This window comes from Rhincodon typus, chromosome 10 (genome assembly GCF_021869965.1).
Source record: "Rhincodon typus isolate 14 chromosome 10, sRhiTyp1.1, whole genome shotgun sequence".
Taxonomy (NCBI): Eukaryota; Metazoa; Chordata; class Chondrichthyes; order Orectolobiformes; family Rhincodontidae; genus Rhincodon; species Rhincodon typus.
Genome location: NC_063341.1, coordinates 71,022,467 through 71,039,886, shown reverse-complemented (window position 1 = coordinate 71,039,886; position 17,420 = coordinate 71,022,467). Strand labels below are relative to the sequence as shown.

At 41.5% G+C, this 17,420-nt stretch overlaps 1 protein-coding gene across 4 annotated transcripts in view; it reads left to right on the top strand.

Moving 5' to 3' along the window:
• The window catches only part of zzz3 (zinc finger, ZZ-type containing 3), a 105,179-nt gene that overhangs the window by 70,668 nt on the left and 17,091 nt on the right, over positions 1-17,420 (top strand). For all 4 annotated transcript variants that reach the window (XR_007263075.1, XM_048602149.1, XM_048602147.1 and 1 more), the window contains exons 6-8: positions 1,895-1,966; positions 3,934-4,035; positions 6,029-6,124. Coding sequence is in view for 3 of the 4 variants with exons in the window: in XM_048602149.1 (XP_048458106.1) it covers positions 1,895-1,966; positions 3,934-4,035; positions 6,029-6,124 (270 nt within the window). In the remaining variant the exon portion in view is untranslated. The remainder of the gene's footprint in view (positions 1-1,894; positions 1,967-3,933; positions 4,036-6,028; positions 6,125-17,420) is intronic.

Here is a 17,420-nt window from a genome sequence, read left to right as displayed (position 1 = left end):
GATGTACTGGAAAGATTTTTTTTAAATTTCATTTTTGTGAGAAGATGCATGTTCTTTTTCCTTTCTTCCCTGTGGTTAATGGTTTTAGAAATGGGTGGGGGGGCGTGCTTCCATTTAAAAGGTTAACAAAGATTGTAAAAAATGTTCTTTGCTGTTCGTGTTTTGTGGCAAGATTCACTTGAATTCTCAAGATCTTGGGATTCACAAAACGTTTTACACCTAACAGGTCAGTAATTGAAATGGAGACACTATTGTAATGTAGGAAATGTGACCGCCAGTTACACACAGCAAGATCCTACAAGCTGCAGTCTGATAATGGCCAGATAATATGTTTCGGTAATTTTGATCAAGAGGGAAATAATTGGCAGGATTTGGAGAGTTTTATGCTGCTCTTTCTCTGAAAGATGGCACCACCAACCTTGCAACACTCTTGGAGTGCCAGCCCAGGAGATGTGCTCAAGTTTTGCAAATGATGCTTGAACACTCAAACTCTGATGCACAGGGGAGTGTAATTCTAGCCAAGTGCAAAGAGTTTGCAGAGTTTCCTTGTCTTCAGCAAGCAGCATCCAGTCTAAGCTACTGCTGCCTGTATTTCCGCTTGGCCCCTGAGGAGATTGGGTATGTCCCTCAGAGCAGCAGTTGTTTCCAGGTTCTTGTCGGAACAGGTTCTTGTATAGCATGTCATCTTCATATATACCTCTTTGCATTTTCCTGAGTGTAACTTAAGTGAAAATGCCCTTTGGAACGTCAGGAAATTCCGTCAGTTGCAGTTCTACTATTTAGCAAAATCTATAATCATTACTCCAGTGTGTCTGAAATTGAGAAATACTCGATGATGCTATTCACTGACCTTGTTCATGAAATGGTGGATTCTGGGAACAAGCTAGCACGTTTTGGGCATGGCAGTAAAAAATAAAAGCCTCATTCAGTTTCATTATGTTCATTCGTCTTAATTCTTCTACATCTAGCCTCTTGTGCATCCCCAGTATTTGTTACTCTACCATTACAAAGAACATGAAGCTACAAGTGTGGAAAAAGTCTTCTTTTAATTCATTAACGGGATGAGGGCATCACAGGCTATGCAGCATTTATTGCCCATCCCTAATTGCTCAGAGGGCAGTTTAGAGTCAATCACATTGCTATGGGTCTGGAGTCATATATAGGCCAGGTAAGGATGGCAGTTTCCTTCCCTAAAAGACATTAGTGAGCCAGATGGGTTTTCTTTGACAATCGACAATGGATTCATGGTCATCATTAGATTCTTAACTCCAGATATTTTTATTGAATTCAGATTCCACCATCTGCCATGGTGGGATTTGAACCCAGGTCCCCAAAACGTTGTCTGGCTCTCTGGATTAACAGTCCAGCGATAATACAAGGCCATCACCTCCACTGATGATGCTTGTTCCACTTATTGCCCAAGTCTTGTTTTAGGATCTGAGTTGACCGTTTATCACCTTGAACCTATGCTCTAGAATTTCCTTCTTAAATCACTCCTTTTAAAAGGTTCCTTAAAACTCACCTCTGCTTAAGCATTCAGGTGGCTCGCTGAAGTTTCTCAGTTTATTTGCACTTCTGTAAGGCACCTCAGGATGTTTAACTATGTCAATGGAGCAATATAAATATAAATTTATTACTGATTAGGACCTCTCTCAGATTTTTCCTACAGTCATGGCAAATGATGTTTGTGTTACTTTTGAACAATTTATATTCTGGAACTGAAAGCTGGAAGTTGGCTGAAATAAGATGGCAGGGAATTTTAGGGAATAACTTACCACATCTCCAGGAATATTGTGAATTCATTCATTCAGTTTCAAAAATGTAACTGATTTACATTTTACAATATTTTATTCTGGAAGAGAAAACAATTACAACTTTTTTTGCACTGTTTCAGGTAATAAGAGGGAGGATCTGTGATGACTCCAAGTCAGAGACATTTAACCAGCTTTGGAGTGTAGAAGAACAGGTAACTATTTCCAATCTCACCGCAAGGTGTATTGAATTTATGTAGAAAGAACATGAAACTACAAGTGTGGGAAAAGACCCTCCATGGTGCTGGTTCCATCCGTTGTCCAAGTCTTGTTTTAGGATCTGAGTTGACTATCTATCTGCTTGAAATTTGCAGCATGTCCCTCTGCATTTAATCAGGAATATAAACAATTTGTTTTTGAAGGACATATTTTACAGTTGTCAGTAAGAGCTTATATAATACAAAATAAGGTGCCCCTTTTGAAGATGGAGTGCAGTTTTGTGTGAAGACAAACTGGGATCCCCTTCCTATGTCTTGGATGAAAGTTAAAAATAAGATTTAAAAGTTATTCTTTTTTATGGAATAACTAGCATATTCACCTTACAGGCAGATAGCGAGTATCTAATAGATTTTAATCGACAATTCATCTGACTGCATTCTTCCACACAATTATTCTTAATAACATGTTTTTATCCTATAGAATATGAAACACAGATATGCCAATTAAAATAATATAAACTCGGTGTTTCTTTTCCAAATGAATTTATTTTCTTTCTCTGACCCCTTGGTGTCATTCTCAAAATCCCCTGGATAAAACCTGCATCTTCACCTGTTTCCTCAGTGTTTGTTAATACTCTGAAAATTTCATTATCAGTTTCAGAGGCAGTGTCTGTAAAGGCGCTCTCTTCATTTTAAGTGTTTGTTGAAACGCTAAATATTTCATAAGAATGCATTAAAATTTCTTCTTCCTTGAAGCAAAATAATGAGATTTCTTGATCATTCTCGATTATATTTCCTGATGTTTTTCAAGAATACTTTGATGTACGTGTGTATTGTTGATATATTGTTACCATAAGAACATTTGGGGGCTTCCCTAAGGGTGGCAAAATACTTTATTATTTACACAACACATTGAAGATGGCTATTTTTACCAAATATTTGTACAACAGAGTATTTGGATATCTCGGATCCACTGCCAAAATCGAATTCTAGGTCTGACTCCTAATCATAATGAGGATCAGCAGTGGAAGCTTCCGTAAAAACACTTGCTGTCTTACTTGGAGTGGTTGTGATTCTTCCATTCTGCTGCTACTGTGTCAATTTCTTTCTGCCTTCATCTAGCCTCGCAATCTTCCCTGGCTCCGTGTGTTGCCTGTACTTTTCCCTTGCCAAGTAATAACATTCTGTGCCTCAAAAGATAACGGAGATGAAACAAGTATGAGGGACAAAATGAAATCTAGCTGAGAGCTGAGGATTTCTGATGTAATTAAGTCACATTCTTCCTTGAAGTTTGCAGTTATGGTTAGTTCAAGATTCTTAGAATCCCTACAATGTGGAAGCAGGTCATTCGGCCCATTGAGTTTGCACCGGCCCCACCAAAGGGCATCCCACCCAGAGCCAACCTCCCTGCCCTTTATTGTAACCCTGCATTTCCCACGGCTATTCCACCTGGCCTGCACATCCCTGGATACTATGGCCAATTTCCCATGGCCGATCCACCTAACCTGCACATCTTTGGACTTTGGGGGGATCCCGGAGCACCTGGAGGAACCCCACGCGCAGACACAGGGAGAACTTGTAAACTTCACACATACAGTCCCCCGAGGCTGGAATTGAACGTGGGTCCCTGGTGCTGTGAGGCAGCAGTGCTAACCACTGAGCCGCCCTGCCACCGTTCTGTTCTCTGGGTTCTTCAGTTTTCAGTTTGCGGATTCTGTTAGTAGTACAGTGTGAACAGCCTGGAATCTCCCCATTTTGACCCCCCCCTCCAGCCTCTCTCTCTCAGGATTAAATCTGTGCCCCCTTCCACAGCCCTCCTGTTGCTGCTTCTGGGAAAACATGGACTGTGCGAGCAGTTGAGAAAATTTTTAACTTAAATCACCAACCAATTCTGAGCCAGTGCAATCATTGAATATTGTCTGAAGACTTGACGTGCCCTGTACCTTTTTGCTTTGTTTTCAAAGAAACGATTAGAGGAGCTGCTCCTTAAGTATCCCCCTGAAGAAGTGGAAACGCGACGTTGGCAGAAGATAGCGGACAAACTAGGCAACCGGACCGCGAAGCAGGTAACTGCAGTAATCAGCAGGGCTGTTGTAGGTCTTGAGTACAAGTTTCAGTTATTTTGCATCAATATCTTATCGTATCTACTGATTTCCAATGTATTTTTGTAAATATCCATTGGTACAAAAGTCCAATTTATCATAGTGTGTGCAAACCTTTTCATGCATACGCCCCTAGGATCTGTGTCTGGAGGTGTAGCCATGTTTTCATTTAATTCACGTGGGAAGTTGCTGCTATGATGTTGTCACATTTAGGTGTGGTAGTTCAATATGAGTGCAGAATTGTAATTGTTAACTGTGCCAGGTTTAATAATTGGGAATTCTTTGGTCCTACCATGAAGTTGAATTCAGTAAATGTGATATGCTTCTGGTTTGACTTCAGACAAAAGAAGTTGGGACTTCCTCCATGGAGCGAGGGAGACGAAGAGGAGATTTCGTAGAGATTTTCACATTCGTGAGCAGGTTGGATGAAGTAGATAGGAACAAGCCATTCCTGCTTGTAATAGGAACAAGAATGAGAGAGCATAGATTTAAAGTGATGTATAAAAGAAGCAAGGGTGATCTCTGTGTGTGTGTCTGTGTGTGTCTGTGTGTGTGTCTGTGTGCGCGCGTGGTGGTTTGGTAAAAATCTTTTTGCAGAGTGAAGTTAGGTCATGGAATGAACTGCCTGAAAATGTGGTGGTGGCAGGTTCGATTGAGGCATTCAAGAGGGCATTGGATGATCATTTGGATAGTAATAGTGTGCAGGGATATGGGCGTGATGCAGGAGATTGGTGTTAAGTAATGATGCTTGTTTGAAGAGCCGGTGTAGGCTGAATGGCCACCTTCTGTGGTTTAACAATTCTGTGAATCTGTGAAAAATGATGATGTATGCTACTAGATTGTTGTTGAACTCAGTCCTTCAGAGCACAGGGGCTGTATCCCATCACTGGGTCTGACCTTGTGACTTCACTCCCATGCTACCTGACGGACTGTTAATGTTCTTGTGGACTAGTGGCTTTTAGTCCCTATTTAAGCCATTGCAGGTAGCTTTCTCTTCAGATGGACAGGAATATTGAGGAAGAGCACAGGAGTTCTCCCCAGAATCTTGGATAATATTCATCCCAACTAGCATCGCTAAATGCATCATTATTTCATTTGAGTTGGTAGAAGCTTGCTGTGCAGAAATTTGCTCTTCTGTTTCCTGTGTAACAGCAGTGACTTAAGTACTTCATTGTCTAAAGTGTTTGATATTTCCAGAGGTTGGGTAACTGTATACAGTTCTGGTCTCCCTGCTATTAGGATGGATGTTGTGAAACTTACAAGAGTTCAGAAAAGATTTACAAGGATGATGGCAGGGTTGTAGGGTTTGAGCTATAGGGAAAGGCTGAATAGGCTGGGACTATTTTCCTTGGACCATTGGAGGCTGAGGGGTGACCTTACAGAGGTTTATAAAATTATGAGGGGCATGGATAGGGTGAACAGATAAGGTCTTTCCTCTGGGGTGCGGGAGCCCAAAACTAGAGGGCGTAGGTTGAAGGTGAGAGGGGAAAGATTTAAAAGGGACCTAGGGGGCAACTTTTTCACACAGGGTGGTGCATGTATGGAATGAGCTGCCAGAGGGAAGTGGTAAAGGCAGGTAGATTTATAGCATTTAAAAGGCATTTGGATGGGTAAGTGAATAGGAAAGGTTTAGAGGGATTTGGGCCAATTTGGGATTAATTTATGATATCTGGTCGGCTTGGACAAGTTGGACCGAAGAGTCTGTCTACATGCTGTACAGCTCTATCACTCCATAACATTCAGTAGGAGCCTTTTCCTTTAATAGCATTGCATGACCATATTTTTGCACATGGTGTATTGAATATGAATTTCCATTGTACAACAAAATGGCAAATTAGAAAAATATGAACTCTGAGTTTGATGAGCTGCCACGCCTGAAACTTTAGCCTTTTTTTCCTCCCATCAGTACTAATATTTCTTTTCATCCCAGTTATTTTGTGCATCTCTTTCCATCCAGGTTGCCAGCAGGGTGCAGAAGTATTTCATTAAATTAGCTAAAGCTGGAATCCCTATTCCGGGCAGAACACCAAACTTGTACTTGCATTCAAAAAAGGTATTGTGCACAAAACTTAGCAGATAATGTGTAGCCATTTCCTGTACTCTCGTTAATATTTGTTATCTCGTTTTCTCTTTATGCAAACTATCCTTCCCTAGTTTCTGTCAATTTCTGTCCTTCTGTGTTTATTAAGGCGATGTGAACTCGATAGATGCCATTGCTGCAATTCCCTCATTAATCCACTAGGAGGTGCAGTTGTACTGCTCTCTCTGTCTCTCAATCAAATGTTCTGAGCCCTGTGATTCTGAAAAGTTTGCAAGGGCAATTACCTTTCAATAGTAAAACATTTTTAACAATCCCTTTATGTAACTAAAGGTACCACCCTGCTATTCCTGACAGTCGTTTGCACATATGTAGGGAGTAGCGTAAGAGCACTTGCCCCAAGTTCCTTACTGTCGGTTGGCAGTAATCTTTACTGAACTTTCAGTTCTGAAGGAGGTGCACTGGGCCTGAAACGTTAATTCTGATTTCTGTCCATAGATGCTGTCAGACCTGTTTAGGTGTTGTTTTTGTTTCTCATTTCCAGCATCTGCAGTTCTTTTGATTTTAATTTGCATTGGGAGGTGGCTGTTTAGGTGGGCATTGTATGTTAGGAGTTAGGCCCTGAATTACAAAGCAGTACGTGGAATGTAGTTATCACTGGGTGATGATCTTTGGTTCTCTGCCTAACATCAAACTCTGCCTCGCCACCTTCTGAAAGTGCGCAAGAGAGAAAAAAATTTCTCCTCATTTCTGCCCTAAAAGGGTGATCCCTCATTTTAAAACAGTGCCCAATAACTCTGGACCCACCCACAAGAGCAAATATCCTTTCCATGGCCACCTTGTCAAGACTATTTGGGATTTTATACACTTCAGTTAATACGACCCTTACTGTATAAACACTAGTATAGTCCGGTTCAATCTGTACTACTTTCCTCAAGGTCAGAAATCACATGATACCGGGTTATAGTCCAGCAGGTTTATTTGAAATCACAAACTTTCAGAGCACTGCACCTTTGTCAGGTGGAGAGTCTCCTCCACATCATACTTTGCTCAAGACAACCCACTCATCAAGTATCGATCTGGTAACTCTCCTCTGAATTGTGTCCAATGCAATTACATCCTTCCTGAGAAAGAGACAAAAGACAGGAGTTTTACTGATTGAATAGGCTGCACTCAACTGGGATGGAATCCATATCCTGGTAGAAGTGATAAATTGAAAGGTGGAAAAGTCTTTGAACTAGTAAGATTTGGAAGTTCAGGGGGAGCCTACGAGAATGTGAGCAGCTCTATTATTAACTAAAACCAGGCAGGAGAGCATTGGAAAGAATTAAGTAAGGGAGGGTATTGATGACAATAGTGACAGAAACCCTTATCAGTTCACGCATAATGCACACAACATAGAACAGTACAGCACAGTACACGCCCTTCGGCCCACGATGTTGTGCCAACCTATTATCCAACTAAGGTCAATCTACCCTGCATACCCTACATTTTACTATACTCCATGTGCCCACCCAAAAGTCGTTTAAAAGTCTCGTTTGCAGTAAAACAGGGGAGCTGAAGGTCATTGTGTTTGGATGAACCAGGCGTAACAGGGGTAACTGTGATATGGCTGCAGAGCAACCATGACTGGGAATTAAGCGTTGCAAGGTTGAACATATATTTGGAAAAGATAGTGTTTAAGGTAAGTTGGAGTGGCTGTAGTTACAGATAACAGACTGAAGAAAGAAACAGAAGTAGTAGTAAAGGTGTGGTCCAGATTTGCCACACCCTTAGCCAAGATGTGGCATCAAGGAGCCCTGGAAAAACTGGAATCAATGGGAATCGGGGAAAGTTCTCTGCTGGTTGATATCATCCTCGCACAGAGGGAGACGGTCGAGCTGTTGGGAGGTCAGCTGTAGGAAATGTCTGCATGAGGTGCTCAGGGTCAGTACTTCTAATTAGTCTGTTTAGACATGCTATTATACACATCTTGAGCAGGTGGGATTTGAACCAGAGGTAGAGATGCTACCATGGTGTCAAAAGAGCTCTCTGATTTCTTAGGATAGTGTGATAGGTCCAACCATCTCCAGCTGCTTCATCAGCGACCTTCCCTCCATCATAAAGTCAGAAGGGGGGATGTTTGCTGATAGTTGCACAATGTTCAGCACCATTCACGACTGCTTAGACACTGAAGCAGTCCATGTCCGTATGGAGCAAGATCTGGACAATATCCAGGCTTGGATTGAAAAGTGGCAAATGACATCAAATTACTCAAATGCCAGACAATGACCATCTCAACAAGAGTATCTAACCCTTAAGATACTGAAGCAGAATTAGGCCATTTGGCCCATTAAGTCTGTTCTGCCATTCGATCATGACTCAATCCCATTCTCCTGCCTTCTCCCTGTAATCCTTGATTCCCTTACCATTCAAGAACTTATCTATCTCCGTCTTAAATATTCTCAGTGACCTGACCTCCTCAGCCCTCTGTGGCAGTGAGTTCCTTGGATTAACCACTGTCTAACTGAAGAAATTTCTCCTCATCTCTGTTATAAAAGGTCATCCCTTCACTTTGAGGCTGTGCCCTGTGGTCCTAGTTTCTCCTATTAGTGGAAACATCTTCTCCACATCCACTTATTCCAAGTCTAGCAGTCTTAAGTAAGTTTCAATCCAATCATCCTTCATCCTTCAAAACTCCACCGTGTACAGATCCAGAGTCTTCAACCACATCTTACATGACAAGCCCTTCATCCCTAGGATCATTCTTGTAAACCTCTCTGGAACCCCTCCAACCATTGAGGCCATGCTAACTGACTGATAATTTCCTGTCTTCTGTCTCCCTCCCTTCTTAAACAGGGGTGTTACATTCGCCATTTTGTACTCCTCTGGGACCTTTCCTGACTCCAGTGATTTCCTAAAGGATCACCACCATTGGCTCCACAGTCTCCTCAGCTATCTCATTCCAAACTCTGGGGTGTAGTCCATCTGGTCTGCATGATTTATCCACCTTCACACCTTTCAGTTTCCCCAACACATTGTCCCTGGTGATGGCCATTCCATTCAGCTCTAACCCCTGACTCTCTTGAACAAAACAAAGAAAATTACAGCACAGAAACAGGCCCTTCGGCCCTCCAAGCCTGTGCCATCCAGATCCTCTATCTAAACCTGTCGCCTATTTTCTAAGGATCTGTATCCCTCTGCTCCCTGCCCATTCATGTATCTGTCTAGATACATCTTAAATGACGCTATCGTGCCCGCCTCTACCACCTCCGCTGGCAACGCGTTCCAGGCATCCACCACCCTCTGCGTAAAGAACTTTCCACGCATATCTCCCTTAAACTTTTCCCCGCTCACCTTGAAATCGTGACCCCTAGTAATTGAGTCCCCCTCTCTGGGAAAAAGTTTCTTGCTATCCACCCTGTCTATACCTGTCATGATTTTATAGACCTCAATCAGGTCCCCCCTCAACCTACGTATTTCTAATGTAAATAATCCTAATCTACTCAATCTCTCTTCATAGCTAGTGCCCTCCATACCAGGCAACATCCTGGTGAACCTCCTCTGCACCCTCTCCAAAGCATCCACATCCTTTTGGTAATGTGATGACCAGAACTGTACGCAGTATTCCAAATGTGGTCAAACCAAAGTCCTATACAACTGTAACATGACCTGCCAACTCTTGTACTCAGTACCCCGTCCGATGAATGAAAGCATGCCATGTGCCTTCTTGACCACTCTATTGACCTGCGTTGCCACCTTCAGGGTACAATGGACCTGAACACCCAGATCTCTCTGTGCAACAGAGAAATTCTGGTATGTTGCTGGTGTCTCCCACTGTGAAAACTAATAGAACCATTGTTCCTTATGGTGTACCATCACTTAGTTCTCCCACTATCAACATCTTATCATTGACCAGAAGCTGAACTAGACGAGCTGTATGATTATAATGGCTACAAGAATAGGTAAGAAGCTAGGAATACTGCAGCGAGTAACTCCCCTCCTGACTCCTGACTGCCATCTGCCATGCACAAGTCAGGAGTGTGATGAGATATGCTCCTCTTGCTTGGGTGAGTGCAGCTCCAACAACACTCAAAAAGCTTGAAACCGTCCAAGACAAAGCGTGGCACTTGGTTGGCACCACATCAACAAGCATCCATTCCCTCCACCACTGACGCTCAGTGGCAACAGTATGTACCATCTACAAGATGAGATGCAGAAATTCACCAGAGTTCCTTAGCACCTTCCAAACTCATGGCCACTTCCACATAGGACGAGAGCAGCAGATCAAATGAACGCCACCCCCTGCAAGTTCCTTTCCGAGTCACTCCCCATCCTGATTTGGAAGTCTGTCACCACTCCTTCACTATCACTGCGTTAAAATCCTGAAATGCACTCCCTAACAGCATTCTGAGGATATCTATACCAAACGGAGTGCAGTAGTTTAAGAAGGCAGCTCATCACCACCTTCTCAAGGGCAACTAGGGACAGTGATGCCTGCATCCCATGAATAAATAGAGTAAATAGTAAACCAGAGCAGATAAGAGAAGTAGAAAATAGTGACCAAAGCACAGATAAATGTGAGCTAATATGTTTTGCTGAGAAGAATAGAGAAATCACTTATTACTTGGATAGCGCAAAGGAAGTGCAAATACGTTAATTATTAAAAATTGTTTTGCAAAGCTATAAAACTCAAGCCAAACACTGGCTTCATTTCTAAAGATAGTGAGTTGAAGGTAAGAAAACTATATTAAATCTGTATCAGATGTTGATTAGACTCACTTGGAAAACTATGTACAATTCTAGTCCGCATCTTATAAAATGTATAGAGATGCTGGAGGGAATGCAGAGAGGATATAAAGAATGATGCAAGTGTTTGCGTGATCAGGAAATTATTGACAGGCTGGGCCTCTTTATTCTTGAGAAAAGAAAGTTGAAGGGTGATTTTACAGATTTTTAAAATTGTGAAATGCTTTGATACAGAAAGAATGATTTCCCTTTTTGGCCAGAGCACAACTGGAGACCCCCAAAAAATCTAACCGGGAATTCAGAAAAAGAAATACTTCTCCCAGAGTGTGCTTGGACTGTGGAGCTTGCTACCACTGAGTGATTGAAGTGAATAGTGTAGATGCATGTAAGATGAAGCTAGGCAAACTTACGAGAGAAAGGGTGGGGGGCGCGGTAAATAGATGGCTACAAGGATAGATTTATTGATGAGGAAGGAAGGGATGAGGATCATTTTTGCTGTGTTTTGGGATCCACTCAATACTAGCAGCGAGACTGACATTGACATTGAGTGAAACAAAAATAATAAATACCGGCTTGATTGTACAATTAATTTTAATACAATAAAAATAGTATTGTTGGAAAATGACCCATTTTATCTAAACTTGCTGTCTGTACTGATCAGAACAATTCCGACAAATATTAGTTTAAAGGGAAAACCAACATTTGTACTGTATGAGAGGAGAGTGCTGAAACTGAAAACACTTGTGCTATGATGCTAATGGTATTTTTATAACCCTTTAGGGTAAACCCAGAAACAAACTTTTGAAACTTCTTGCCTTAGATCATCTACTAAAGATTGTATAATGGGAGGAGCATGATGTTACAGCCACTTAACAATATTTATTGCATTGTCATATGTGAGACTGCAGGCTGTCTTTTTTGGCCTTAAAATGCATTGTTATGTGAAATTAATCCTTTTGCATTAATCTTCCAAAATATTTGTTGTTGGAAATAAACCAATGCATAGATTTTTCCTTACTTCTGACACACAACATAAAACAGATTGGTGTTCATGTCATTCAAACAAGTGAACTAAACACAGTTGCCTGAGCTGAAGTGAATTATACAAATTGATCCGCGTGGGTGCTCAGATATAATTCTGGTTTGTTTTATATCTTTACAAATTCTATTGTAGATGACTAAGGATTTAATTTTCTGTTTCCGACCAAGTCAATAGTCCGATAATTCTCCATAGAAGCCTTGTTTGGAATTTATAGCCTCTTTATACTAATGCTATCAGTGATTGTGCTGAATTATAACTGAGGGTGAGCTGAAGTCTCTACAGACGAATAAACTAAACAACAGAGCTGCATTGAAAGACACCAAGCTTGTTGGTGACAAATTCACCACCTTTAAACTATTCTGTCCCAGTAAAGATTGAGCATGTGCATTCGCTTCTTAGCTTCTGCCAATAAAGCTCCCAAAAATAAACAGGATAGATTAAACAGCCCAAGAAACTGCAAATCCTGCTGCTGTTTTAAGTGATACAAATTAAAATAATTAAAACAGATTAAAAGAATCTGAACCAAAATGCAATATGATAAGGGCATTTAACGGACCTTTAGGTAAGCAGATGAATATGCGAAGAATGGGAGGATATGGACCAAGGGCAGGCAGAAGGAATTAGTTTCATTTGGTGTGATGTTCAGCATAACCTTGTGGGCCGAATGGCCTCTTCCTGTGCTGCACTATTCTACGTTCTATGTGAAGAAATTTACCTTAATACATTTGTTGTAATGATCTGGAATGCATTACTTAAAAGGTTGATAGAGGCAGATTAGATAGCAGCTTCAGAAGGAGATTGGATATATCCTTCAAAAACAAGAATTTGCAAGTGTTAGATTTTGGGGATAATTGGTCACCGTTTGTTAGCAGCAGTTTAGTTAGTTTACATAAATTAGATAAAGGAGGTATACAAACGTGGCCATTAAGGATATTTCATTCATTTAGAGCACAAACAGGTTGTTGGCATGGAATGTGTCAGTATCATTTAAAGTTGTGAAGCCCACATCTTGTTCTCTAGCCGGAGTGTTCAGGAATTCTTCCCTGGATCTTCCTCCTCCTTCTGGTCTACCTTCCATCTGGAGAAGACGGTTTCCAAATGAGGACCACCACCTACAAGAACTACCCTCTGACCCTGGTATAGCCTGTTTTGGGGGGCTGGTAATTTATGCTCTTCAATCCATGGTCTGAGTATCTTGACTCAACATCAAAAGGCAAGTACTCATGATACCAGGATGACCATTGCCCCCTTGCCCACCTCCATTTGAAGGTTAACTCGGTTTTCCTTCTAAGACCTAAACATCATATTCTCCCAAACAGTGAACTGCTATTGAGGTCGTGTCGGCCTGATAAGTCTTTGATATCAGTTCAGTGACCTTTCCTTTATTTTCATGCCCTGGAGATTTGTTTTATGTTTGTATAAGGCTAGCTAGTACAGTTACGCAGATGAGGTTTCATGCTACACAGGAAATCCTAAATTTTTAAATATGGAATTCTAAAATCATGAAGTTTAAAGGGACCCCCTGTTTCCACCGCAGGTATCTGACACAGAACGGGGTGAATTGAATAGTTCTTTCTTAGAGACACTGGGTGCTGAATCTGAATTGCATGATGCTATGTTTCTCGTAACGACTCAATACTTTGTGGACAACACATGCTTGTGGGAAATTGCAGATGCATTTCCTGAAAGTCGCTTCAGTACGTGCTGATATGTAAAAACTGACATAAAACCAGCACAAATCAGGGCCAAGGAAAGTCAGTCACACATTTTCTTTAAGTCTCTCATTATGTTATGAATGCTTTGAAAATTAATGTTTGAGGCGATCAACCCATAATTTGCGCACATTATGCATGACATGTTTAGGAATTCTATTGTGGTACCGTTTCTGTTTTTTCTTACAGGAAACATAGGAACACAAAACAGGAGTAGGCCTTTGAACCCCTTAAACCCACACTACCATTCATTCAGTTCCTGCTTGATCATCTACTTCAATACCACACTGTCTCCATATCCCTTCATGTCGTTACTTTCCAAAAATTTACTGATTTCTGTCTCAAACATGCTTGAAGATTGAGTTTCCGCAACTTCCAGGGATACAGAATTCCAAAGATTCACCATCCTTGGATGAGTGAAGAAATTCCTCCTTTTCTTGGTTTTAATGGCCTGCTCCTTAACCTGAGGTTATATTTCCTGGTTTTAAATTCCCTGGCCAGGGGAAACATCTTGTTTACATCCACCCTCAATTTTTTTTAAAACTTCCAATCAGTCCAACCCTTCATTATCTGAAGCTGTAGAGGATACAGATGAAGTGTCCTCGATTTCTATGGTGAAATAATAATCTGGTAAATAAATAATCTGGTAAAATTTCCTCGCCCTCTTCCTATGTCTTTCTAATTGCTTGTTACACCCAAATACTAACTTCTGGAATGGCCATCCATTGTACGCAATCTCTGTCCATCTAAGAAATATTCTTCCTTTTCTTCTCCCTGCCAAACACTTAACTTCATACTAACTCACTTTATATTCCATCTGCTGTGTCCTACTTCATTCGCTCCACCTAAGCATGTCATCCTGAAGCTTCCTTAGAACCTTTTCACAGAACACATGCCCACCCAGTTTGATGTCATCAGCAAATTTGTAAAATTGCAATTGGACCCCACATCCAAATCATTTCTACAGATTATGAATATCTGTGGGTCTAACATTGATCCTAGCCATACGTTGGCGAGAGATTTTCGAGGAGCCCGAGTCCCGTGTTCAGCAGCACAAATTGATCTCTGTTTGAAGCTTCTAACCGACACAACCTGGAGAGGATGCTGGGTCTTTATACCTTCTGCGTTACAGTGGATACATGCAACACCGACATCAGTGCTTGCTCTCTCCCCTCTGATCATTACACCCCTCGCCAGACATTCATACTGAGTGGGTGCTGTTGTTACTGTGTGAGGCTTTGATTACTTAGTCATTGGGAAAATAAGCAATGTTTTGCAATTGTCCCCTTAAAATGCTGTCTGTTTTCTGGTGTCCTTTCACAAGGTTATCTGTTTATACCCTTCGTTATATGTCATTCCGTTCTTGGTGTTTATATTATTCGTTATTCAGTCCCGCCTTCTGACAGGATGGGGCCTCTCTCCATTATCTACAGCCATTTGACTGAAGGAATTTAAATAAATTACTTAATGTTTGTTTGTTAGTTGCATTTATACATGTAGGTATACTGGAATTATAATATGTAATGGCAATTCTTAAAAAGCTTTTGATTATGGTGGGATCAGGCTTTCCCTTCAATTAACAAGTTTTCACCTTCCCACTAATATTTCTATGAGGCACTTCATTATCTTCTCTGGTTGCCATGTGTATGAAGGCTATGATTCTGACTTTCTATGACTATTGCCTCTGCTATTAATTCTCTTCAGCCACGGACAGCTGTAACAATCATCCCTTCAGGCCCTTGGCCTAGACGCCAACCTCACTAGTTTATTCCTACTCTCTGTTAACCAATTCTTAATCCATACCAGCATATTACACTCAATCTCATGCACCCTAATGCTATTTACTCATCTCTTGTGTGTGACCTTATCACAATCCTTCTGAAAATCAAGGTATATCACATCACCGGTTTTCCTTTGTTAACTGCATCTAATATCCTCAAAAACTTCCAATAATTTGGTCAAACGTGGTTTCCATTTTATAAACCAGTTTTACCATTGTTTTCTAAAACTCTAGTTATCACATCCTTTATTATCAGTCCGTAAGACAGAGGAACCACTTGACCCTGAGGGGTTACCTTATAGAAGTTTATAAAATCATGAGGGGCATGGATAGGGTGAATAGACAAGGTCTTTTCCCCAGGACAAGGGAGTCCAAAACTAGGGGGCATAGGTTTAAAGTGCAAGGGGAAAGATTTTAAAGGAACCTAACCAGCAACTTGGTCGTCATTGTCTTCAGGAATAGTTATGTCGTCATTGTCTTCAGGAATAGTGCCAGAAGACTGGAGACTAGCAAATGTCGTCCCCTTGTTCAAGAAGGGGGAGTAGAGACAACCCTGGTAATTATAGACCAGTGAGCCTTACTTCGGTTGTGGGTAAAATGTTGGAAAGGATTATATGAGATAGGATTTATAATCATCTAGAAAGGAATAATTTGATTAGGGATAGTCAACACGGTTTTGTGAAGGGTAGGTCGTGCCTCACAAACCTTATTGAGTTCTTCGAGAAGGTGACCAAACAGGTGGATGAGGGTAAAGCGGTTGATGTGGTGTATATGGATTTCAGTAAAGCGTTTGATAAGGTTCCCCATGGTAGGCTATTGCAGAAAATACGGAGGCATGGGATTGAGGGTGATTTAGCGGTTTGGATCAGAAATTGGCTAGCTGTAAGAAGACAGAGGGTGGTGGTTGATGGGAAATGTTCATCCTGGAGTTCAGTTTCTAGTGGTGTACCTCAAGGATCTGTTTTGGGGCCACTGCTGTTTGTCATTTTTATAAATGACCTGGATGAGGGCGTAGAAGGATGGGTTAGTAAATTTGCGGATGACACCAAAGTCGGTGGAGTTGTGGATAGTGCAGAAGGATGTTGTAGGTTACAGAGGGACATAGATAAGCTGCAGAGCTGGGCTGAGAGGTGGCAAATGGAGTTTAATGCGGAAAAGTGTAAGGTGATTCACTTTGGAAGGAGTAACAGGAATACAGAGTACTGGGCTAATGGTAAGATTCTTGGTAGTGTGGATGAGCAGAAAGATCTCGGTGTCCATGTGCATAGATCACTGAAAGTTGCCACCCAGGTTGATAGCGTTGTTAAGAAGGCGTACAGTATGTTAGGTTTTATTGGTAGAGGGATTGAGTTTCGGAGCCATGAGGTCATGTTGCAGCTGTACAAAACTCTGGTGCGGCCGCACTTGGAGTATTGCGTACAGTTCTGGTCACCGCATTATAGGAAGGATGTGGAAGCATTGGAAAGGGTGCAGAGGAGATTTACCAGGATGTTGCCTGGTATGGAGGGAAGGTCTTATGAGGAAAGGCTGAGAGTTTTGAGGCTGTTTTCGTTAGAGAGAAGAAGGTTAAGAGGTGACTTGATAGAGACATACAAGATGATCAGAGGATTAGATAGGGTGGACAGTGGGAGCCTTTTTCCTCGGATGGTGATGGCTAGCACGAGGGGACATAGCTTTAAATTGAGGGGTGCTAGATATAGGACAGATGTCAGAGGTAGGTTCTTTACTCAGAGAGTAGTAAGGGCGTGGAATGCCCTGCCTGCAAAAATAGTAGACTCGCCCACTTTAAGGGCATTTAAATGGTCATTGGATAAACATATGGATGATAATGGAATAGTTTAGGTTAGATGGGCTTCAGATTGGTTTTCACAGGTCAGCGCAACATCGAGGGCCGAAGGGCCTGTACTACGCTGTAATGTTCTATGTTCTATGTTCTATGTTCTAACTTTTTCATGCAGAAGGTGGTGTGTGTATGGAATGAGCTGCCAGAAGAGGTGGTGGAGGCTGGTACAATTACAACATTTAAAAGGCATCTGGATAGGTATATGT